Below are 24,104 nucleotides of genomic sequence, written 5' to 3' on the forward strand. Positions count from 1 at the left end.
TATAAATCCACTTCCAGGGGATCCGACACCTGATCTCTGCAGGCGCCAGTAAGCACATGGTACACATAAATACAAGCAGGCAAAACACTCATGCACAAAATCTTTTTTTAGTTTAAGGAAGATTTATTTTGATTTTTTTAACATAACAGCACTGTTTATAATGAGTATTTCAGAGCTACCACCTTGCTGCTCCTTCAAACTTAGAGTAGTTTCTACCCCCAAATCACATGACTTTTCTTGGGTCTCTGTTAGGTATCTTCATGCAGTAGCCAATCCAGGGCTGATTTCCTTGACGGGTCCTTACTTAGATGTTGGAGGAGCTGGCTATGTCGTGACAATCAGTCACACAATTCACTCATCCAGGTAATTATTTTAATTAATTTTTAGTCGCTTAAAATCTCCTAAATTCCATTTATTAATTTATTTAATGTGTGTTTGTGTACATGCATGCATGTATGCATGTACAGGACACATGTGGAGGTCAGAGGACAACTCGCAGAAAGAGATCAGTTCCCCTGTACCATTCAAGTGACAAGGATCAGGTCATCAGCTTTGCCCACTGTACTATTCAAGTGCCAGGGATCGGGTCATCAGGTTAGCCCACTGAGCCATCTCACCAGTCTTTTCCAGTCACCTTTCAAATCCATCAAGTTTGGATCCCACATGAAAAGCAAGGTGGGTGTGGCAGCCCATAATAGTAATCCTAGTCCTCAATAGTTGAAGACAGGAATCCCTGGAGCAAGTTGTCTAGCTACACTAACCAAATGCATAAAATACTAGGTCCAGCGTCAGGTGGAGAGTGACTGAGGAAGGCCCTTGTTATCACCCTCAGACCTCCACGCAGAATGCTTCGGTGCACCCGTACGCATGCCTCACACATACACATGCAGAAAGGAAAAGACATACCCACTGGAACATGACTACTTTTATGGCTAGAATCGCTTCGTTTTCCAGCAAAGGTATATATTTTTTAATGAGGAACAATGTCCCAGGGCATCAGACTATTTGTGTCTGACTCTTTAAAATTATCAGTTGTTTGCTTTGGTGTTCTATTTTGTGTTTTTGAAAGTATCTCTTAAAAATTAAGAGCTTTTTTGGAAATTGATATTGCCAGACACTGGTTAAAGTCTGTGTTGTTTCCTATGACTTAAAACTTCAGTTCTGATATACTACAGACTTCGGTGAAAGTCTGGATGGGAAGGCACATTGCTTTAACCCCTTCATCATACAAGTATCTATTTTCTCAAAGCAACCCAGAAAGACCACATTTTACTGATAACCTGGCATGATGCCTTAAAATTTAGAGTAAGTAAATTTTCTTAGTTTTTAGTGGTGCTCATTATTTATCAAATGACTGATACTAGTTAGAATTTCTCTGGCATAATAAGTTCATTGAGATAATAATTAGAAAGCAGAGTAGGAGGGAATTCCAGCATCGGACCCCTGTCTCTATGGAAAGCCATGCCTGCTGCCAGCCAAATGTGATTCTAGGGCCACGATGTCTGCTTGACTCTTCTCCCATTACACAAAGTTCATACCTAAACAGGTAACCCTCATATGGACTGCATCCTTTAGTGTTTCTGTTAGCGCCATCTGGTGGATGAGCTTGTGTCTGAAGGGTGAGACCTATCACCCACTCCATAAGGTCTAATCCAGTTGAGGAAAAGTAAAAAAAGACTGTCTCCTCCCAAGACAGAGTCCATCTCATTTTTGACAACAGGAAAGGGCTCCGAAGTGGCCTTTCAAAGCTAACAGCCAGGTGTCACATCAGACCTCCTCACAGTAGCCCGTTGTCAAGAGCACTTAGCCTGTCTAATCTTATGTGCTTTTGGTGCATGGGTCAAGGCGAGTGTGTGAGTGTATGTGTATATGCGTGAGCATTTTTGTTAAGGATTAGAGAAATACAAGAGTTTCAATGTGCTTTGGTGGCCGAGTCTTTTTGGTGTCAATTCCCGTGAAGCATGATGGGAACAAGGTGACTTATCAAATGAGGACAACATCAGATGTCCTCTTTGGTTATCTTCCTTGTTTAACCTGTGAGTTTACCAACAACAAAAAGCCACCATTTCCATCCCAGCCCCCAAGTCACTGTGAATATAGATTCCCCAAAGAAGGCATATGCTTTGGCCCTGCTCAAATTGTAGCCCACAGAGAGCCCACCGTGTGAATATTTTTGCTTAGCTGGGTGCAATTTAACTACTTAGAGCTGTGGCTTTTTCTTTTATCACAGTCTAGAACCAAGTCAGTGGCCTCTTCCACTGCTCAGGCAAAGCCCCTGTGGCTTGCACTGATAGACAGGCTTAGCAAAGGTGCCAGCTTGGAAACCTACTCCCCTCATTGATATACACAGATATAGATGTAGATATAAATAGATGTAAATGTACTGCTTATGATTTATGTGACTATAAACAATCCTTCTTGCTTTTGTTTCCTCACTAGGCAAGAGGGGTATTATAGCCTATCTCAAATAATTATTTTAATGATTAATTTAAACAATACCTAAAGCTCATAGAACAGTGCCTTGAATGTGGGAAGTAGGTTGACTGATAAATAAATAGCAGGCGCTGTTCAGGTGTTGACCTTGTGGCTTTGAACTGGTCCGAACAAACAGTTGACCCAGATATGCCACATGTCTAAAGCACAGCCACTCACCCCTGGTTTCATATGTGCTTTGGGAGGGAGCGAGGGAGGGAGAGTTTTCTAACTCAGCGTTCAGCAGTCACTGATTGAAGCTCTGTCTGTTCTTCCATAAGCATTTCTAGTAGCCTGACAATCTAGCTGGGCATTCTTACCGTATGATAACACTGCCAGGGATAAAGAGCCTGGTCACATGATCTCAACAATCAAAATCACATAAATGGATTACCATCAACCTGCTCCATTATGTTTAAAATTGTAGATTTAGCTGCATAGTTCTATACAATTCTTTGAGTTGCTATGGTAACAGTATACCTGTCTACAATTCAGGTAAAATACAGATCTAGGCTTCAGCATCTATTGATTCTACAGACATAGGTAGCTGCCATTCAAAGGAGGTTTAGAAATAAAATGAGCATATCCCCAAATACCGGAGCGTACTCTTCATACTTGCAGCTATATAGTATTGTAGAAAAGAGCTAGCCAGGTACAGGGAAAGGATGATATTTAAGTCTCTTAACCATTCCCAGGCTAATGTTTTCATTCATAAAATACAAACTAATTCTTTCCTAGCTTCTTCCACAGAAACTAAATAGTCTAAAATGCTTACAGCCCTTCAGACCTGACTTAATGACTAAGATCGTATGTTTTGCAAATAGAGAGTTTTTACCCATATATACACCAGTTATACCATGATGTTGGCCAAATGCCTAGTAATCAGGCAGGTAGGTGATAATAGCTATTGGGCTCTTAATGCTCCATGCTGAACAAACCCTACTCTTTCCCACAGAGTGGCTTCTGCTTTAATATATGATAGTGAGGTGGCTTGTTAAGCATCATGAGCACTATCTATCACGTTGGATTGCAACAGCAGACCTATTTTGTAAAAGTAGTACTATTATCTTCATTTTTGTATGAAAAACTGAAGCTTTAGAAAGGCCAGATAGCAGTCAGGAGTCCCATAAATAAAGCTAGCTGTGCTAGAACTTGACCCCCATATCTACCAAAAAGTTAGCCAGTAGTATCAGGCTTTACTGCCCAGATTTCCCTGCAGATTCTCCTTCTTTGAGAATAATAGTACTACAGGATAGAGGGTTTACTGGTCTGCAATGCAGAAGACTCATTCTTAAATGTAACTATGTCTTGAGTAGTCCACCATGGTGTTGTGGAAAGAAAACTGGACAGTGTTCCTGATAGATACTGTGTAGCCTTACTACACTTACTCAGTCTCTGAGAGAACTGTTTCCTTACCAGCAAAATGCAGGAAGTAATGGATGCAGCCACTCATGTCCCTCTTCTAGAAGTCTGCTGAAAGTAACGATAGGGCCTGTGAGATGGGTCAAAGGGTCAGGGCTCCTGCTGCAAACCTAATGCCCTGAGTTTGATCCCTGGAGCCATGAGGTAGAGAGAGAGAAGTGACTCACCCACATTGTCTTCTACACATATACTGTGGCAAGCATGCACCCACATACATCTACATACATACAAATATACATGCTTATGTATGTACATAGGATAAGCATGCATATATACTTATATACATACATACATACATACATACATACATACCTAATTGTTTTAAAATTTGTTTTAAGTAACCAGACCAGCCACCTCTCACATGTCTGCACTGATATTTTGCTTTAAAAAAAAGAAAAAAAAAAAACATGAACATGGTGGGTGAACATATCCCACAACTGTTCCCAGTTATACCATGTTATATCCCAGTTATGTTTGGCACTGGTCTTATTCAGAAAGCCATAACAAGACTGTTAATGTTTCCCCTCAAGCCATCTTTATGTTTTATTCAGTAATTTAGCATTTATAGGCATGGGAGGTGGGAAGCCATGTATTTCTGGTACCAGACAACATCATGTATGTGACTCTTACTTTCATTGGTCCCTTTCATATATAGTACACAGCTGTCTTCTGGACACACTGTGGCTGTGATGGGCATCGACTTCACACTGAGGTACTTCTACAAAGTTCTGATGGACCTCTTACCAGTTTGTAACCAAGATGGTGGCAACAAAATAAGGTAAGCTCTCCAAAGACACTACTTTCTGTCTACCGCCAATATGAGAGCAAATCAGTACTAGATGTGGCCCACGTCCATACAGGAGATTGCATTCATGGCCTGGCTATCCTATTAAGGCAGGGTTTTATTGTTTTCTTTCGCTTCCCTTCCTCTTTCTGTGTGTGTGTGTGTGTGTGTGTGTGTGTGTGTGTGTGTGTGTGTGTGTGAGAGAGAGAGAGAGAGAGAGAGAGAGAGAGAGAGAGAGAGAGTATGTACACCATGTGCATGTGCATACGCGCACATATAGAGGTCAGAGGCTAACTTCAGGTGTCTGAGACAAGCTCCCTTAATTCATGACTTCAAACATCAAGGTACCTGGTACCTACCTGATCTATCAGCTTTTGAGGATTCTGTTGCAGCGAATTAGTTAAATCACTTAGGCTCCCTGCACACTGCACCCACCCAAGAGCTCTCTGGATTTGTGAATGTAAAACAGACAGACAGACAGACACACACACACACACACACACACCAGCTAATTTTGATATGCCTTGACTAGCTTAATGGCTTCATGCTTCTGAACCTCCCCGTGGCTTGCACACACTTCCCTCCAATATTCTTGGCTTACCACCTTCTGAATCTGTATTTTATCTTTGCTGCCCCGTTACCTTCTGGGTAGCCCCCCATAGGGCCACATTCCCTTCACACCTACATTGTTGGATGCTTTCTCTCTTGCAGCTCTTACATCTGATCCTCCTCCCTCTTAGTCATGGCGATCCTCCCCTTCATCCTCTCTCTCTAGGTTCCTTGGCACACAATCTAAAAATCCCACCCCATCTCCCTGCCCAGCTAATGGCTGTACAGCAATTCTTTATTATCAGTTGAGGCCAGCTGGGGGCAGGGACCCTCAGGTCTGGAAGAACAGCTTTTGGGAGCTGAACTAAGACAAAGCATTACAACCAATTCCCAACTAGATTCTGATTACAGATGTGTGCTAGTAGTGCACTGAGCTTTCCACGAGTCTGGGCAATCACAAGACAAGTGTTTTTCCCCTGAGCCATCTCCCCAGCCTTTCTTTCTTTCCCTTTTTGAAGGTGCATGCTGTTTATTATTTACAGCACATAGCAAGAGGAATAACGTGGGGCCCCCAAAGTCTTGTTTCTCTAGGAGTCAGTGATTGGAAGCTCCCCTCGACATTGGCATTGGGAAGACCAGAGGGCACTTTCTCTCAGGCAGTACTTTTGATGTTAACTTAGTCATTAAGCCAATCTCTGTAAAATTTCAGCTGCTTACACTGCACTTTCACATTTCTCCCAGAACGAGGCTCACAGAACTATGAGACGTTGCCTCCTGAATTTCAAAAGAAAATGTCTGATCAAAGCAAGGGCATTTCCTTGATTCGGTGCAGGCTGCTTTTAAAAATAGCTTCTTCGTTCAGTCTGGTGCTCCACGCTTTGTGTCACTGTTGAATTTCACATCGGCATTTAATGGGCACTCTCAGAGATCCTGGCCACTGCTGTGGCTAATGCTCGGGGAAACAAAGCAGGGCACAGTCCTGATGAGAGTCATCCTAGCGCTACTTAATGTTGCTACCTGTATTTTCATACGTACTGAGTGTTGGATTTTGTTTACGTTTGTGTCTATAAATACTTGTTTACTTCTTTCCTCAAAAAAAAAAAAAAAAACAGCTAGCATCCTCCTTCTAATATCTTTGCAAAAGATTTCATGTTCCTCAGAGTTGGATTAGATGGGCACATCCTCCATGACAGTGGTTCTCCACCCGTGGGTCGTGACAACTTTGAGAAGTCAAAAAAACCTTTTCATGTGGAGGGTCACCTCAGACCATCAGAAAGCACAGACATTTACCTTACAGTTCATAACAGTAGCAAAATTACAGTTGTGAAGTAGCAATGGATGTAATTTTATAGCTGGGGGATCACCACAGCATGAGGAACTGTACAGCATTATGGGTAACAGCATTAGGAAGGTGAAGAACTACCACTCTAGGAAAGGTATAGGTGATCACAAAGCCATGTGTTCTTACCATAACCTGGAGGCCAGATAGTCCATCACCTCAGGGGAAAAAAAATGTGTCCACTTGTCAGTGAGCCTGCCTTGATTTTTCCCCCAGAAGTCTGGATAAATGCAGTTTAAAGCAGGCATGGGCAACTGTTCTTTGAAAGCGTGACAGCCGCTCGTATGAATCCAAGGCATCACTTGTTTTGTTACAGGTGCTTCATAATGGAAGACAGAGGTTATCTGGTAGCTCATCCAACCCTCGTTGACCCCAAAGGTCATGCCCCTCTGGAGCAGCAACACATCACCCACAAGGTATTCATTGGCCAAGAGGGTCAGCTCTATTCCGTGGCAGCCTGGAGTGCGTTAAGTGACATGTGTCTTCTGTCTTGTGGCCTTGTCAGGAGCCCCTGGTAGCAAATGATATCCTGAACCATCCTAACTTCGTGAAGAAGAACTTGTGCAACAGCTTCAGTGACCGGACAGTGCAGAGATCTTACAAATTCAACACTAGCCTGGTGGTAAGCTGCGTGCAAGCGCCTGCTCCTTCACGGGCAGAATAATGCCTATGCCTGTTTCGTTCTCTTGGAGTCACAGAATTGTGCAGTGCAGGAAGGACTTTAGTAAAATTCTCACTGTGATAATCGTAGGACAAATAGCCAGGATGGGACAGGGACTGTCTGAAGGTCACAGGGTTAGTACTCTGGCTTGATTAATACACCAACTGTATTAACTACGGTTCCCTAGAGCAGTGGTTTTCAACCTGTGGGTTTGAGACCCCTTTGGGGACTCAGATGACCTTTTCACTGATGTAGCATATCAGGTATCCTGCATATCAGATATTTATATCACCATTTATAACAGTAGCAAATTATGAAGTAGCTACAAATTTTATGGTTGAGGGTCACCACAACATGAGGAATGTCATAGCATTAGGAAAGTTGAGAACCACTGCCCTAGAGGGACAGAATTTATACAATATATATAGAAAGAGAAAGAAGATTTATTAGAATGGCTCCCAGGTTCTGGTCCAGCTAGTCCAATAATGGCTGTCTACCAACTGAAGGTCCGAGAACCCAGTATCTGTTCCGTTCCTGAGGCTGGATGTCTCAGCTAGTCATTAGTATGTTCTGGAATTGCAAAAGTATAGGTCCCAACTGCAGTGAAGGAATAGAATTACTATTGAAAGCAAAAGCAAACAGGCAAAGAAAGAAAGAAGGAGCAACCTTCTCCTTCCATGTCCTTCATGAAGATGTGGCCCAGAGTCAAAGTGGATCTTCTTACCTCAAAAGATGTGGAGTGAAAGTGTATCTTCCCTGGATCAGATATCCAGGTTAGAAGTGGGTCTTCTCACTTCAGATGATTTAATTAAGAAGAAATCCCTCAGAGGTGTACCTGAGTTTTAATTAATTCCAGATGTAGTCAACTTGATGACTAAGAATGTTGATCACACAACCCTTCTCTTTGAAGTTTCTGCTGAGAACTGTCCCCATTCTCTGTATGAATACCTGTGGTTCTGCGTGCTCCTGTCTCCTAGATATGATTTGGCTGCCTGAATCCCAAAGGCCAGCCTGCATAAGTCCTCGATCACCCATCGTGTTGGATGGGGAGTTTTCTGGAAATCATCCTGAAAGAGTGTTTATGTTTGTTTTTGTAGCTTAGAATATTCTTCAGAATTTGAATTGCTGCTAAATATCTGATACATTCTTTGAAATTTGTGAATGATTTCGATAGGAAAGAGCAAACTGGCTGGGAGGCGTGCGAGGACTAACATTCAGAATCTCACTCACAAGGGAGCAAGTTGTTCATTTATAAAGGCACTTATGTATCTCAGTCATTACACGTACAGTATAATTTTGGGGACTGGCAAGATATGGCTCATCAGTTAAGAGTACTGGCTGCTCTTCCTGGGTTTCAATTCCCAGCATCTACATGGCAGCTCACAACTGTCTGTAATTCTAGTCCTCGGAGATCTAGCGCCCCACACAGACATACATGTAGGCAAGATATCAAAATATGTAAAAAGAAATTAATCTCTAAAGAATAAAAAACTAGCCGGGCGGTGGTGGCGCACGCCTTTAATCCCAGCACTTGGGAGGCAGAGGCAGGCGGATTTCTGAGTTCAAGGCCAGCCTGGTCTACAGAGTGAATTCCAGGACAGCCAGCCAGGGCAACACAGAGAAACCCTGTCTCGAAAAACCAAAAAAAAAAAAAAAAAAAAAAAAAAAAAAGAATAAAAAACTAGTATTTTTAATGTGCTGGATTAACTTGAATACCTTAAATGAAATATTATTAAGTTGATTGTGAAAAGCGTTGCCCAGCAGAAAGGAGGAGTTTTGAAATACAACGTCCACAATGCCACCCCCTCGGGCCTCACTCCATTGAGCATCACTGTTGCAATGCTCGGACAGTTTTTATATGAAAGTCTGGTTCTTTCTATGTATCTAGTTCATTTTTACAATGCCATAAGGCAGGCAAAGCCACAAGATTGGAGTAGAAATTCTACTGAAAGGCATGTTTCAGTTGAGTGGAAAGTAGGATTTCTTTGTTGTTACTTTTTAAGTTGCATCATGTGTGGGTGTACAGATGTACATAGAGCACATGTATAGAGGTTAGAAAACCACTTACAGGACTCAGTTCTCTCTTACCACCATGTTGATCCCCAAGATGGAGCTCAGGCTGTCAGTCTGGATGGCAGGTACCTTCACCCACTGAACTATCTTACAAGCTAGGGATAGGTAATTTCTTTTTTTCTTTTTCTTTTTTTTTTTAAGATTTATTTATTTATTTATATAAGTACACTGTAGCTTTCTTCAGACACACCAGAAGAGGGCATCAGATCCATTACAGATGGTTGTGAGCCATCATGTGGTTGCTAGGAATTGAACTCAGGACCTCTGAAAGAGCAATCAGTGCTCTTAACTGTTAAGCCATCTCTCCAGCCTGATAGATAATTTCTTAAGGGCTAACATTTTCTCCCTAAACGAAATTGGAACATTCTGGATAGTAAAGCTTATTGCATAATAATCCTGTGTCACTTCATGACCTAGCAGTGAGTGTCTTCCACACAAGACAAAACTCTTCCAAAATCCTCTCTGTGTCACAACCCTCAAATGTGGGCTCCTGGTCACAAACATTTTAAGAGATGAATGGCATGAACTCTGGTATGAATTGGAATACTTTTCCTAGGGTATTTGATACAAATGCAGAAGGATGGTTATTACATGACATTATCATACAGCTTTTGAGTTTTTGTGGCACTCCTAGAAGCTGCCCATCATATTTGCTAGCTATGGAATGAAGAAAAGTAAGGCTTAGTTCAGTTTCAGTGTTGCAGAAGCAGGAAATCAGTCATCTCTCGAAGAACCTTTATGGTTTTTTTGTTTGTTTTGGTTTTGGTTCTTCGAGACAGCGTTTTTCTGTATAGCTCTGGCTATCCTGGAACTCACTCTGTACACCAGGCTGGCCTCGAACTCAGAAATCCGCAAACCTTTATGGTTTTAAATGTGTTTTATTCTATGAATCAGAAAGGTTTGTCGACCAAAAGAAAAAAGTGTGCAGCTTGTTTGCTTTTGAAACAAGTTTACTACTCTGACCAAAGCAACTAAAGCCCAAGGGTTCCTCTGCCATACACATAAGGGTAGAGTCTATGCAGGAGAAGTCAAGGACATAGCATTAAAGTAACTGGTCACACTGCATCCATGGTCAGGAAACAGTGAACATAGCTGCATGGACGCCTGCTGCTACTCCACTCCCTCTCCCCTTTGACACAGTCCAGGATCCATCTAGGGAATGGCGCTGCCCACTGTGGGTTGTTCTCTCTACCTTAACTAAGTCAAGCTAATCTCCCCACACACTAAGTGATAGTTAACACTAACCAGCAATGATATGATATTTCTTTTTTTTTCTTATGATTATAAAACTAGGAGCTGGAGAGATGGCTCAGTAGTTAAGAACACTTGCTGCTCTGCCAGAGAACCTGGGTTCAATCCCTAGCACTCACGTGACCACTCACAGCCACCTGTAACTCCAGTTCCAGGGGACTGAATGCCCTCTTCTGGCCTCTGGAAACACATGCATGATGCAAAGACACATGCAGGCCCTCCAACCATGCACATAAAATTGAAAAAGAAAAAAGCATAATAAAATTAGCTATGCAAATTATATTTATGTAATTATAGATGAAAAATAATATATACCAGCTATTACATGAAAATTATATCTAACTGATAGAATTACCTGTAATTTTTTTCTCACCCAAATGAGGAAAACAAGGTTTTTAACAAGCAGTGCTCCCTAGGCCACATTTTAAACCAAGAGATGTCTCAGTGGTCATGAGCTCTTGCTGCTCTTCCAGAGGACGTAAATTTGCTTCCCAGCACCCAGAGATCCAACATCCTATTCTAGCCTCCAAACACACACACATAGAAAAGTAAATCTTTTAAAAATACTAAAAATGTTGAACCGTGGCCATGTGATGCTTTAATAATCACAACCTAAACTATTCTGTCTTTTCTGCAGGAAGGCTAAATTGCCAGGTGGTAGTGGCACATACCTTTAATCCTAGCAATCAAGAGGCAGAGGCAGGAGGATCTCTGAGTTTGAGGCCAGCCTGTGAGAACAAAGCAAGTTACAGGACACCCAGGGCTACACAGAGAAACTCTGTCTTAAGAAACCAAAGAGACAGAGACAAGTCTTTGCACTGCTGTCTTTCATCTTTTTTATAGGGGGACTTGACGAACCTTGTACATGGCAGCCACTGTTCGAAGTACCGCCTGACAAGGATCCCAGGAACCAACGCATTTGTCGGCATCGTCAATGAAACCTGTGACTCTCTTGCCTTCTGTGCTTGCAGCATGGTGGACCGTCTCTGTCTCAACTGCCACCGGTGGGCTAGATTCTGTTCTTGGACTGTTTGCTATTTTAACCAGTGCCAGGCATTTTGAGCAGAAGGGTTGGGGCTGTGTCCTGGGGAAGGGAAGTTCAGGTTTACAGAAGCCTTTAGATCTGTGCTGGTCCCATGTCCCAGTCACCATGGCTGAGGGTTCAGGCCACATGCTATTTAAATCTTTGGCTATGGCCTCATTTTCACCGTCGATTGTAGCTTGAAAAGGATTTTTTTTTATCTTAATCACCTGGTGTGTGTATGATATTCTGCTGACATCTACCTCTGACTAGTAATTCTGTTTTCTTTTCAGAATGGAGCAAAATGAATGTGAATGTCCTTGTGAGTGCCCCCTGGAGGTCAATGAGTGCACTGGCAACCTCACCAATGCAGAGAACAGGTAAAATATATGTGTGTGTTTATGTTTACGTGTGTGTGCTTATGCGTATGTGTGTTTATGTGTGTGTTCGTGCATGAATTTATATTTGTATGTATGCATGTACACATGAACAAATGTATGTGTATATAAATGTATAATCTTCATGCTATCATTATCATGTTTTCTATCAATTTTGTTTTGGGTTAAGAGTGTACAAAAGTGCTTTGTTCTAATGAGGAATCTAGTCAGTAAGCCAGGTTTCAAATAATGTCTGCCTTGAGGTTCAACTATATATGCTGTGAAGTATTAAGAATGCATTGCTATACTTAAAATCTGGGGAGATGATTCTGTGGGTAAAGTTCCTGTTGTGCAAACATGTGGACTGAGTACAAGTCTCCACACCCTGTAAAAGCCAGGCAACCTGTAACCCTAACAATCCAGGGAACAGACAGGCAGATCTCAAGGGCTTACCACCCAACCAATCCAGCCAAGTCATGGTGCTCTAGCTTCAGTGAGATACCCTGCCTCCAAAAATAAAGAGCAATGGACAAAGACTCCCAACAGAATAAAAATAAGCCATGTGAGAATCACACAAGCTTCTCCTACATGTCAGGTACTTTATGTATATTGAGTACATTTTTTTAAGTTAACTGTATGATAAATATGCATATGCTTTCATATGTGCACAGATATATGTTCATACATGAAATAGTGTCACTTATTTACATTATTGGTAAGTACTTAATGATTAGGCTAGATCCCTTCCCTAAAACTTAAAGGAAACAGAGAGTGTTGTGTATATGTGTCAAGCAGCACAATACATATTTGCTAAACATAGAAAAAGGTGTCTGAAAGGGATCCTCACTCAACTATTGACAGTTGTTACCCACAAAAAGTAAGATTAAGAGTTGTGTCCACAGAAGGTTGAACACATCTTGGCTAAAGTATTTTTGTTATCAGGTGTGTGTGTGTGTGTGTGTGTGTGTGTGTGTGTGCATAATAGCACATATATATTATTTCTACTGTACACAAATATAAACAAATTAAGCAATCCGGTAGTTAAATGGATTAACCCAAGGTCTCACTGAGTGGCAAAGCAACCTATACAAATATAAAAACTCAGGTTTGTCTGACGTTATCAAGGACTTAGGTGTTTGGAATATGGGTGCCATTGACTCTAACCTCCAGACTTACTTCCTGCATAGAAACCCAAGCTGTGAGGTTCACCAGGAGCCAGTGACATACACAGCTATCGACCCCGGCCTGCAAGATGCCCTGCACCAGTGTGTCAACAGCAGATGTAACCAGAGGATGGAAAGTGGGTAAGAGACCTTCCTGAAAGCTGGGCGTGGTGGGACATGCCTTTAACCCAGAGACTTGGGAGAGGCAGGAGAATCTCTGTAAAGCCAGCCTTGTCTACAAAGTGAGTCCAGCACAGCTAGGGCTATTACACAGAGAAACCCTGTATCAAGAACTCGCCCACACTCCCACCACACACACACACACACACACACACACACACACACACACACACACACATATACACACGAGCACAAATGAGAGAGAGAGACAGAAAGACTGTCTCGATCAGTGCTCAGCAACCCCACAGAGCATCTGCAGGCAGTGCTTGGGTCCCCATCCTTCATGCTTTAAGGATATGTTCCTTGTGGGGAGGAAGGATGGTTCTTCCACCATGAGCCTTATGTCTCCCAGATGAAATCGTTCATTCCTGCTGGCTACAGCTATTTGACTTTTGCTCTAGACTGAAAAGGGCCTCTGCTCTGTGTAGGAGGTCCTTTTGTTTTAATAAGCAAAGTACAAGAGATATTGCATGGGATCAGGATCTCTTGGGCTTCCAAAACAGGACCCAGTAGCCATCATGGTTTCTCTGGGAAGTATTGCAGAACTCACATTAGTTTTTCCCTTCTCAAAGAGCAGATCTGCTCCTGGGCAGTTCTGAGAACTCACAGCCCTGTGTCCCCTGCTGCAGGCTGTCCCCCTCTGGGTGTGTTGGACTAGGCATGGGACAGTGGCTATGTCAGATCTGGGGGAGGGGGATTACCTCTCTCTGGCTGCTGGTTGCCATGTTGATCGGGCAAAGCAAGGGCACATCAGCCTCGTCTTTGGGTGAGCTGAGGAAAGGGTCACCCAAGCTCTGATTTACTTGGGCTGTCACGCTACATTTAGGAACGGGCAGCACTGCCACCAATGTATTTTCTCAAGAGCCTCACTGTGCATGCAGCCCAGGAGACTGGCTGCTAGGAAATCTCTTTTAAACAGACTACTCTTTTCCTGAGTGTATTTGTCTATTATTTTCTTCCTTTTTTTCACCAAAAACCAGCATAATGACCACTCACATGGGGCATGTTAGACCAAAACCAAACAACCCTGGGGCCATTTACCTTTGATCTTCTGAGATGACTTTGAATAAGACCACACAAACTCCCATGTGGAGGTTGTAAGGTAACTCAGAGAATACTTGGCCTTTTCTCATGGTCATGTGGCTGAGAGAGGCATGCAGTAGTCACACCCCTACCCCACAAAGGACTACTCTCCCCACGTGACAAAGAAAGGGGCTTGACAGGCAGCTGTTAGGAGCAGGAGTAAAGTTGGGGCCCTGAGATCCGGCTAAAGGCTGGCTTACCTGCTCTCTCTCTCATGCTGCTTCCTTAAACACTGTCAACCTGCCAGGGACTGTTTCGGTGTGCTGGACTGCGAATGGTGTGTGGTGGACAGTGACGGAAAGACTCACCTGGACAAATCCTACTGCGCGCCCCAGAAAGAATGCTTCGGGGGGATCGTGGGAGCCAAAAGTCCCTATGTTGATGACATGGGAGCCATCGGTATGTTGATCAGGGGACCCATGGTGATTTGACTCTTGAATGCAATTTTCTCTGCCTGTATCCTGAGACCAGAATCTTAATCATCCTCTACCCAACTTCCTTGATTCGTTTGCCCAGTCATCCTTTAAAAAAAAACCAAGACAGATAATTACCTTCAGATCTGGCTACACAGTCTGTGTGGTGAGCAGCCAACCATGCTGCCAGATTTTGCAAGCCTGGAATTCATTCCCATGAAGCTTATTTTGAGAAACTCTGGCCCAATTTCCACATGGCTGACTGAACTCTGGAGTCCGCTTGGATGTGCATCCCAGCTGTCAGAAGCACAGGGCCAGCCTGTGGTGTGCTTGTTGGTATCAGAACCTCTAAAACCTGTGACATTACAGAGGCAGGACCAGCAGACCTGTTGCCAAGGCAACAGCCACCATATTCCCAGAATCCACTTGGCTCACCTCCCACCTTCACCTGTAATTACATCATCACCCATATATAAAGAAAGACACCCCCCCCATCTATCTCTCTCTTCCCCCCTCCTCTTTCTGCCACCACCTTGCCCCCCTCTCGCTCCCAATACACCTCACGTGGAACTGTTTGCCCTGGTATGGTCCTTCTGAAGTCTCCCAGCATTCAAGATCATAACTGTGCTACTCCATCCCTGAGCCTTCCCTCTCCCCCTTCCACCTTTACAAAGTGGGCAGCTTCAGCTACTCATCACTATTTAGGGCAATGGGGTCAGCAGACGCCAGGGCTACTTAGGGCTGCTATAGCAACCGAGGGTAAGGATGAGGACATCATATGAAGAGCCCCTGGGACCAGGCCACCAGTCCTTGAAGATACTACCAAAGAGTCTTTTTACCATTGGATTTTTGTTTTTTTAAGTGTCTTCCCAGAATCAGCGGCATGCCCTTGCTCTTAGCTGGCAAATTTGAGTCATCGTATTTAAGCTGCTAGTGGATGTAGATGTTTCTCATCTTGGGATAGAGTTATGACCCCATAAACCTATTATGGGTTGAAAAAAAAATTAGTCAAATGTTTTTAATACACTCAGCCTGCTGAATGCTACATAACTTAACAGTTCACCACAGAGTGCTGGTTACTTCACCCCTACGAGCCCATGGCGGGTTGGGAACTGCCATAGCCTGTATCAGAGAGTATCCTCCATATTACGAGCCCAATGAGAGTTCAAGATTCCTAAGTCCATGCTGTTGTTACTGAATGCTTCATTACTCTTATATCATCACGAAGGTGACAAATGAGTCAAATCATTACAAATTAGGGATCATCTCTGTATCTTGATTTTTAAAAAAAAAAAAAAAAGTTTTATTTATTTTATGTATGTGAGGACATTGTTGCTGTCTTCAGACACACCAAAGAGGGCATTGGATTCTGATACTGATGGTTATGAGCCCCCGTGTGCTTGATGGGACTAGAACTCAGGACCTTTGGAAGAGCAGTCAGTGCCCTTAACCGCTGAGCCATCTCTCCAGCCCTGTGTCTTGCTTTTTTTAATGCCTACTCATTTAACCTGACTGAAGGGAGGCTATATTCTCTCCTGTGATGAAGTGGGATTGAGTTCTTGTGTTACCACTGAACCAGGGAAGGCCTACAGCTCATACAAATACACTCCAAAGGGTTATTTTCTATGCTTACAGGAGGCCACACCTCTGCAACTTGGTCTATGAACCACAGACTTACAGACTTCATATCTCTTAGTTCATGTATGCTTCAAAGAAGCCCACCTCCCCTCTTTCTACTAGGTGCTGTAGCCTCTTGGGTAATAGCCAGGACTCCATCCAGACAATGTATGGTATACAGTTTCTATCCGCTCACAGCATTTGCAGCAGCCCTTAGTATCCATGCTCTTCCTCCCAACACTTAAGAATCAGAAATGAAAGGGAGCTTCCACCCCCACATTCTAGTGTGTCAGTGAGGAATTCAGAGCGTAGCTCCAAACCCTTCTGCTCTTCTCCTTTCCCTCCCACCACCCTTGCTCCATGCCCACCCTCCCCCACCCCCACCCCCGAACTTGGGAGATGCTGACACGGCACATCTGTTTCTTCTCTGAAGGTGATGAGGTGATCACACTAAACATGATTAAGAGTGCCCCGGTGGGCCCTGTGGCCGGAGGGATCATGGGCTGCATCATGGTGCTGGTCCTCGCTGTGTACGCTTACCGCCACCAGATCCATCGCCGCAGCCACCAGCATATGTCTCCTCTTGCTGCTCAAGGTGGGTGTGGAAAGCCTCCTGTAGGTTGTTCAGCAGCAATTTATTTAGGCCTCTCAGAAGTCGTAAGAGCAGCATGACATCTGAAGTCCCAAAGCCTGCTTTCTAATTTAGTGCCTAAATTCCACATGCCCCATTTTGATTACCCAGAAAATACCGGGCCCTTTCCAATGCTATCAACAACATCCTCGTCCCTCACGCACTCAGTGGCCTACTTCCACCATAAGCTAAACTGAGCAGCTAGGGTGCTGACAGATAGTGTGTGTCAGCATGCAGGTCTAAACCCAAGCATATCAGAGACCCCCAGATCATTATGATCAAGAAGATGAATGCATTCTGTTGCATCCCTGTACAGATTATGAATGGTCACATTGGAATAATCAGATCTTTCCAAACCAGATAAATCATCAAAGTGAACTATAAAACAGTTGGCCTATAATCATGACCTTGTTGCCAAAGTTTGAGTCTGCCATCTATACTCAAAGCCATTTCCACCCTTCCTGAAGTCCCCAGAGATATGTCAGCCCACCCTTTGTGAAAGTCAACTCAACTCACAGTTGTCCTGGCCACTTAGCTCAGCTAGAAAGACTAGTGACAAGTTTGTGTTAGATGTTGCTATGACAATGCTTCAGACCCCACTTCTCCTTAAGCTTTTGAGAGAAGATTAACAATGAGTTTGCCTCTATCCATTTCATCTTTCTCCAGAACACAATTCTATATGCTCTTCCCTTTCTCTCTGGTTCTTCCTTTGTCTCTGCCCACCCCTGTACCAGACAGGGGCATCTGTTCATTCTCTTGCAAGCTCACTGGTTTTTTTTTTTGGTTTTTTGTTTTGTTTTGTTTTGTTATTTTACGAGGGGCTGGGGATAGAACCCAGCACATTTGAGGCAAGCTTTCTGCCACTCTGCTCCATCCCCTGCCCTGAACTCATTCTTGACGGAATGCTGTCACCTAGCCATCAAACCAGCACTCAGCAGGGTATTAAAGCCAATGGTTTTGTTTGATTAAATAGTCATGTTTCTCTCTTTCTAATGATGGGCAGAAATGTCAGTGCGTATGTCCAACCTGGAGAATGACAGAGATGAAAGGGACGATGACAGTCATGAAGACAGAGGCATCAGTAAGTATCCGCCACCCCCTGCCTTGTGTGTCAGCGGGAGGCTAATCCAAAATAAATATTCTTTCTTATGTCCTTTTGGCTTGTATTAAAATTTCAGAAGCTTTGACATGGTGGATCTTTTTCCTCCCCTTTTCACTAGGAATAAGTGTGGGTCTCCGCTTTGTTTCAGAATATCTCAAAGGCTTTGTTTCAGAATATCTCAAAGACCTTTTTTTGTGTGTGTGTGTTATTTTTTTTACATTTTCTTTGGCCTAAACCCTCTCCTTCCATGACTTTTCCAACATGCTGTTTTAGAAAAAGAACTTTCTAGAATAATTTTTTTTAGTCCCCTAATTAATGTGCACATCTCAGAATAATAGAAAAGTGCTTTCCTTATTAAAAGAGACTTGTGCTGATGTTGAAATCCCATGGCCATTAGCTGCCTAGACGTTGGCCTGCTGGAGATAAGCAGCTGAGTGCCTCTCCCTGTATCAGCCCTAAGCCAGCTCCCCCCCCCCCCATCCTTAGGATTCTTTAAAAAATGATTTATTCTAACTCCTGAAAGAATAACTGCTCCAACATGTAAGTGGGCGTGCTCAGAGCAAGAGGGTTGAAAAATGAAGGTCCTGGCACAGGAATGACATTAATTGTCCATGACGCCCTGCAGTCAGCAATACGCGGTTCATAGCTGCAGTCATGGAGCGACACGTACACAGTCCAGAAAGGAGGCGACGCTACTGGGGCCGCTCAGGAACCGAAAGTGATCATGGTAAGATCTGGTCTCCGGGATCAGAGCCCTCGGGAGCCTGGGCTCTGTAGCGGGAGGTGGGCACAGACGGTCTCCCTTTCTCCCGTTCTGTACTTAAGCTAATTAGTTTCCCCCAAAGGATGCACCCAAGCATGACATGGTTTGAGAAAAGTGTCAAGCTAAAAGGCCCTGACCACACAGATTGCTTTCCAAGTTTTTCTTCATCAGAAAGGTGGGGGCTGGTGGGTAGAGATTCTTGCAGCCAAGCCTGATGACCTGAGTTCGATCCATGGGATCCACATGATGGAAGGAAAGAGCTGTCACCCACAAGTTACCTCTGACTGCTGCACACTGCAGTGCACAGGCACACATACACAAATAAATACAGATAATTTTTCTTCTCTGTGTAGCCTTAGCTGTCCTGGAACTCACTCTGTAGACCAGGCTGGCCTAGAACTCATCAAGACCTACTTGCCTCTTGCCTTCTGAGTGCTAGAATTAAAGGTGTGTGCCACCATCACCTAGTAATAAGTGTAATTTTTGAAAGTGTGTTTTTGACACTTATTTCATTGCTGTAACCAAATACCCAGCAAAAACATCTTCAGGGATGTTTTCTTATTCCTTTGGCTCAAGGTTAAGAGGGTCAGTTTGGTTGCTAAGCAACCATATCACTTAGGCCCGTATCTTGAGTAAAAACATTATAGTGGCAAAGGAAGTTGTAGAAGACAACTATGATCATCATAGCTGGGGTAGATGGAGTTGGGGAACATACCAGAAAATAGTCAGGGTACTATTCAGGAGCAGTCACCAATAACCCACATCCTCCATCCATTTCTCATCTCCCGGAGTTTTCCCTCAAAATCACACTGTCACTAAAGGTTCATACTTTCAGTATGGAGCCCCCTTAGGTCCCAGGACCTCCTTTTGCAGTGTCAGCGTCAGCATCATCAGCGTCAGCATCATCAGCGTCAGCATCATCAGCATCAGCATCATACTCTTGGTCATAGACAAATCTAGGCTGTCTCCTAGCATTATCCACTCCCATCTCTGGCCATGTCTTCCAGGCTCTAAAGCTTGGATGAAGAAGAACCATTTGCACTGAGCCTGAACAAAGTTGCAGATTTATATTAATTGCAGAAAAGACAAGGGCCAAGCAAACCCGTGTCTTGGGAAGTCCTATGTCCTGTCCCAAAGATCAGCCACAGCACAGGGCCTCTCCCATTTTTTGTTTGTTTGTTTTTTGTTTTTTTAAGACAGGGTTTCTCTGTATAGCCCTGGCTGTCCTGGAACTCACTCTGTAGACCAGGCTGGCCTCGAACTCAGAAATCTGCCTGCCTCTGCCTCCCAAGTGCTGGGATTAAAGGTGTGGGGCCACCACTGCCTGGCTGGCCTCTCACAATCTTGGTGTCTTGCTTATTGCCTCTGGAACAGCAGGTGTGTCAGGTCTGAGCTTTACTGCCACTATCAACCAAAAACAGAACTGAAGTAAAGGAATGCTTTATTGTTAAAGCTAGCTAAGTCTTTGAATATACTTAGATAATTACTTAAACCTTTTTAAAAAAAAATCACCTATCCTGAAAAGGAAAAAAAAAAAAAGCCTTCAAACACTGTGTCTCTATTTATATGCAAAAAGCACAGGAGATGACATCCCTCCAAGCAACCAATAGCCCCCTGACACCACCTCAGGGATGCAATCTTCCTTTGGAAAATGTGAGATGCTGCAGCCCAGCCTGGTAGATCAGAGGCTGTGTATTGAGTTTTGAATGACATTGTTCCCACTGACTAAATAGAACCTTCAGGTTTCTATGGAGAACCGAAGGCAGAACTTAAATTTTTCAGTTTCTTGGCTTCCTGCCTTCCCCCATCCCCTACCACCCAACCACCTCACCCTCACCTCCCCCCTGCAAAAGAATCCTTTGAACCTGCGTAAGTTCTTCTGCTAGGTCATTCTGTGCCTTCTCTTTTGAATACTAAAGCACGTTCGAGGGCTACTAAAGTTCAGCAGAAATAATTTCTTATTCAGCAGAAACACCAACTCTCAGCTCTCCTTCTCCCGTGGCATCCATACCAAATTAGGGTCTGGAGTAACAGTGTGTTTCCCAGCTCCTTCCACTGTCTTAGTGATACAACACGAAGCAGCAGCTTAGGTAAAGCAGCACTTCATGCCCCGTGAAGCATGAGTATCTGAGCCAGTAGGGCAGCAAAGGGCTCACAGTCTCTCATCTCTCACTAATTGGATCTCTATTATCCCCAAGGAATAAAAAGAAAAAAGTTTCTCATGCAGACAGAATACACCACCAAAGGAAGTGGAAAGTGTTGATGGTGCCCAGATCTGAAATACATCATTAAATCAATGGAGCTTAACTGTAGGCTGTTGTATCCCTGAACCTGTACAGCATGTCACTAAAAGTGACCCATCAAGTGGATGGCCCTGTTCTGCCAATAGGGTAAAGTCTACATGCGCATTAAGGGAGAAAATAGAATTGACTGTTTTGTCAGCATGGCTCTGAGTGGTGGTCCCCTGTGTCGTGCCTGTACTGGGCATGTCCTGTGCACTGGGCAATGTGGGGCTGGGAGAACACCCTCGAGACAAGGATGAGTTCACTTTAGAGCCCATCACCTCTTGCTTTTATAGCAAGCTGTTAAGACTCTAGTGAACTATTTTATACCTTAGGTTCCTGATTCTTGAAGGCAGAATGGCCAGATGTGGTAACATGCACATCTAATCCCAGCACTCTGGATGCAGAGGCTGGCAGATCCTGTGATGTGGAGGCTAACCTGATCTACTCAGCAAGTTCCAGGCCAGCCAGGGATACATAGGGACACTCTGTCTTGAAAATAAAAACATACATAAATAACAGGATTAAAATTTCTACCTGGTAAATAAAGTTCTTGAGAAGATTAAAGGATGGTAGGAGCTTGAGGCCCAGGCTTTCTCCTCCCTGCCAATACTCTAGGGGAACCCAGAAGTGGAGGTGTGTGTTCATAGACCCATAAATGGTGGAAGGAGATAGACTCCCGGAGTGAACAGAGGAGAAAGGGAAAGTAGTTCCCGATCCAAGGAAGGGCTGGAGCTCAGGAGAGCAGTGCCAGGGGTCTATATTGTGCTCAGTGTGCGTGCGTGTGCGTGTGCGTGTGCGTGTGCGTGTGCGTGTGCGTGTGCGTGTGCGTGTGCGTGTGCGTGTGCGTGTGCGTGTGTGTGTGTGTGTGTGTGTGTGTAATGCTAAAAACCTAGGCCCCTGAGAAGCTGCATAGTGACGATGTTCCTAGAATTAAAATTTGCTGTTGCTTGGAAACTTAAGGTTGTTTATTTATTTAGAAATAATTTGTGAGGACTTTTTTTTTTAAGATTTATTTATGTATTTTGATGTGTATGAATATACTGTAGCTGTACAGATGGCCATGAGCCATCATGTGGTTGCTAGTAAATGAACTCAGGACAGCCTGCTCTTTCCGGCCCTGCTCGCTCCAGCGTAATATACTGTAGTTGTCTTCAGACGCACCAGAAGAGGGGGTCAGATCTCATTATGGGTGGTTGTGAGCCACCATGTGGTTGCTGGAATCCGAACTCAGGACCTTCAGAAAAGCAGTCAGTGTTCTTACCCATGAGCCATCACGCCAGCCCCAAGGACATGTTTTAAAATATAAGATTTTTTTTTCCCTTTGGTACTGTGAATCAAAACTAGGATCTGGTATATGCTAGGAAAATACTCTTGTGTTGCAAATGTCCCAATCACACTTTCATCAATACTCTGAGACAACTTAAAAGTGTTTGTTCTTATCAGCAACATATGAGCCTTTCAAATTGAGCTACTTACTAAATAGCTTTGTAACCATGCATCTACTCTGTCTCATATTTCTCTTGAAAACAGCATGTTCTGTCTTATATCTACTGGTGTATTTTTAAGTTTAAAAATACCAGCCAGTATGTGTTTATTTGTACCTTGTGAGTTTATATTGCTGTTACTTCTCATCTCATTAGAAACTTTACAACTGGATTTAGACAGTTTTTTCCTCTGTGTGTGTGTGTGTGTGTGTGTGCACGTGCTAAGAAACCTTTTATTTTTGAACATGGGATTTCTCCCTCATCCTTGGCAGTTTCCAAGTTACTTTTTTCCAAAACAAATGATGAAAGAAAATCTAGTCAAAAGCAGACCATATTCTGGAACTACCCTCCTGAAGTTACTCTCTGTGGCCACTAGATGGCGAGTGAGTCCCTGAAGGAACCTTGCATTTTCACTAGTAGCAGTGTCAGGGAAGTGGAACATAACCGCTAAAGCAGAATGCCAAACTACAGAAGCCAAATTTGGTCTTCTATTTCTCATGGGTGCCTGGCCTCATTCCTAAAATTCAGATCTTACTTGAGGCTATCTCCATAGATGCTTTTCTACATGTGCCTTTGCAATTGCTGCCAGAGGTCCTTTGTGTTTAGATACCATTTTTTCCCATGATCCATCACAGTTCTCAGTACACAGCACAACTGCCTGGCACCAAGTAAATGGTTATTTGTTGGATGAGAAAATGTGTCTGTGGGCTTGGGAGAAGGCTCCATGGTTTGCAAAGCGCTTGCTACACAGGCGTGAGGATCTGAGTTTCCACAGAGCCCACACAAAGCCAGGCACAATAGCCCCATCTATAAGCCCAGAGTTCCCATCATGAAATGGGAGGTGGAGATGGGAGAATCCCCGGGAGCTTGTGGGAGGGCTAGACTGGTGTATACAGCAGCAAATGAGACCCTGCCTCTAACAAAGGAGGAGGTAAGGACCAACGCTGGAGATTGTCCTTTGACCTGCACACATGCACGCCCATACCCACACGACTACCACATGCACCCACACGACTACCACATGCACCCACACGACTACCACATGCACCCACACGACTACCACATGTACCCACACGACTACCACGTGTATCCACACGACTACCATGTACACCCTCAGAAGCAGACTTAAAGAGAAAGAGAAGGACACGCATTGTTTCACCTGCTGTTCTGCCACTTGCTGAGCCCTGGGGCTTCCCATTCATATAATTAAATACTAGGAAAGTGTGGAGTGAATGAGTTGTGTCCGTGCGTACTTTTCATCGCTTGCAGATACTGAGAGAAGCCATCTCAGAGAAGGAAACTATATTTTTGACTCACAGTTTCACAGGTCTCAGTCTGTGCTTAGCCAGCCATGCTATCTCTGGGCCACAGCCAGGCAGTGATGGCTGAGGACATGGCAGATGAGGTACATCTTTCCAGGGCAAGCCTCCAGGC

At 43.8% G+C, this 24,104-nt stretch overlaps 1 protein-coding gene across 1 annotated transcript in view; it reads left to right on the forward strand.

Annotated features, from left to right (window-relative positions):
* The window catches only part of Cachd1 (cache domain containing 1), a 224,674-nt gene that overhangs the window by 194,870 nt on the left and 5,700 nt on the right, over positions 1-24,104 (forward strand). Inside the window, exons 16-26 of the mRNA XM_031377946.1 lie at positions 253-363; positions 4,550-4,672; positions 6,883-6,982; positions 7,072-7,188; positions 11,395-11,555; positions 11,866-11,952; positions 13,137-13,253; positions 14,623-14,774; positions 16,839-17,000; positions 18,040-18,117; positions 18,764-18,865. Of these exons, the coding sequence (XP_031233806.1) occupies positions 253-363; positions 4,550-4,672; positions 6,883-6,982; positions 7,072-7,188; positions 11,395-11,555; positions 11,866-11,952; positions 13,137-13,253; positions 14,623-14,774; positions 16,839-17,000; positions 18,040-18,117; positions 18,764-18,865 (1,310 nt within the window). The remainder of the gene's footprint in view (positions 1-252; positions 364-4,549; positions 4,673-6,882; positions 6,983-7,071; positions 7,189-11,394; positions 11,556-11,865; positions 11,953-13,136; positions 13,254-14,622; positions 14,775-16,838; positions 17,001-18,039; positions 18,118-18,763; positions 18,866-24,104) is intronic.

The sequence above is a fragment of the Mastomys coucha genome, unplaced genomic scaffold (assembly GCF_008632895.1).
Source record: "Mastomys coucha isolate ucsf_1 unplaced genomic scaffold, UCSF_Mcou_1 pScaffold18, whole genome shotgun sequence".
Taxonomy (NCBI): Eukaryota; Metazoa; Chordata; class Mammalia; order Rodentia; family Muridae; genus Mastomys; species Mastomys coucha.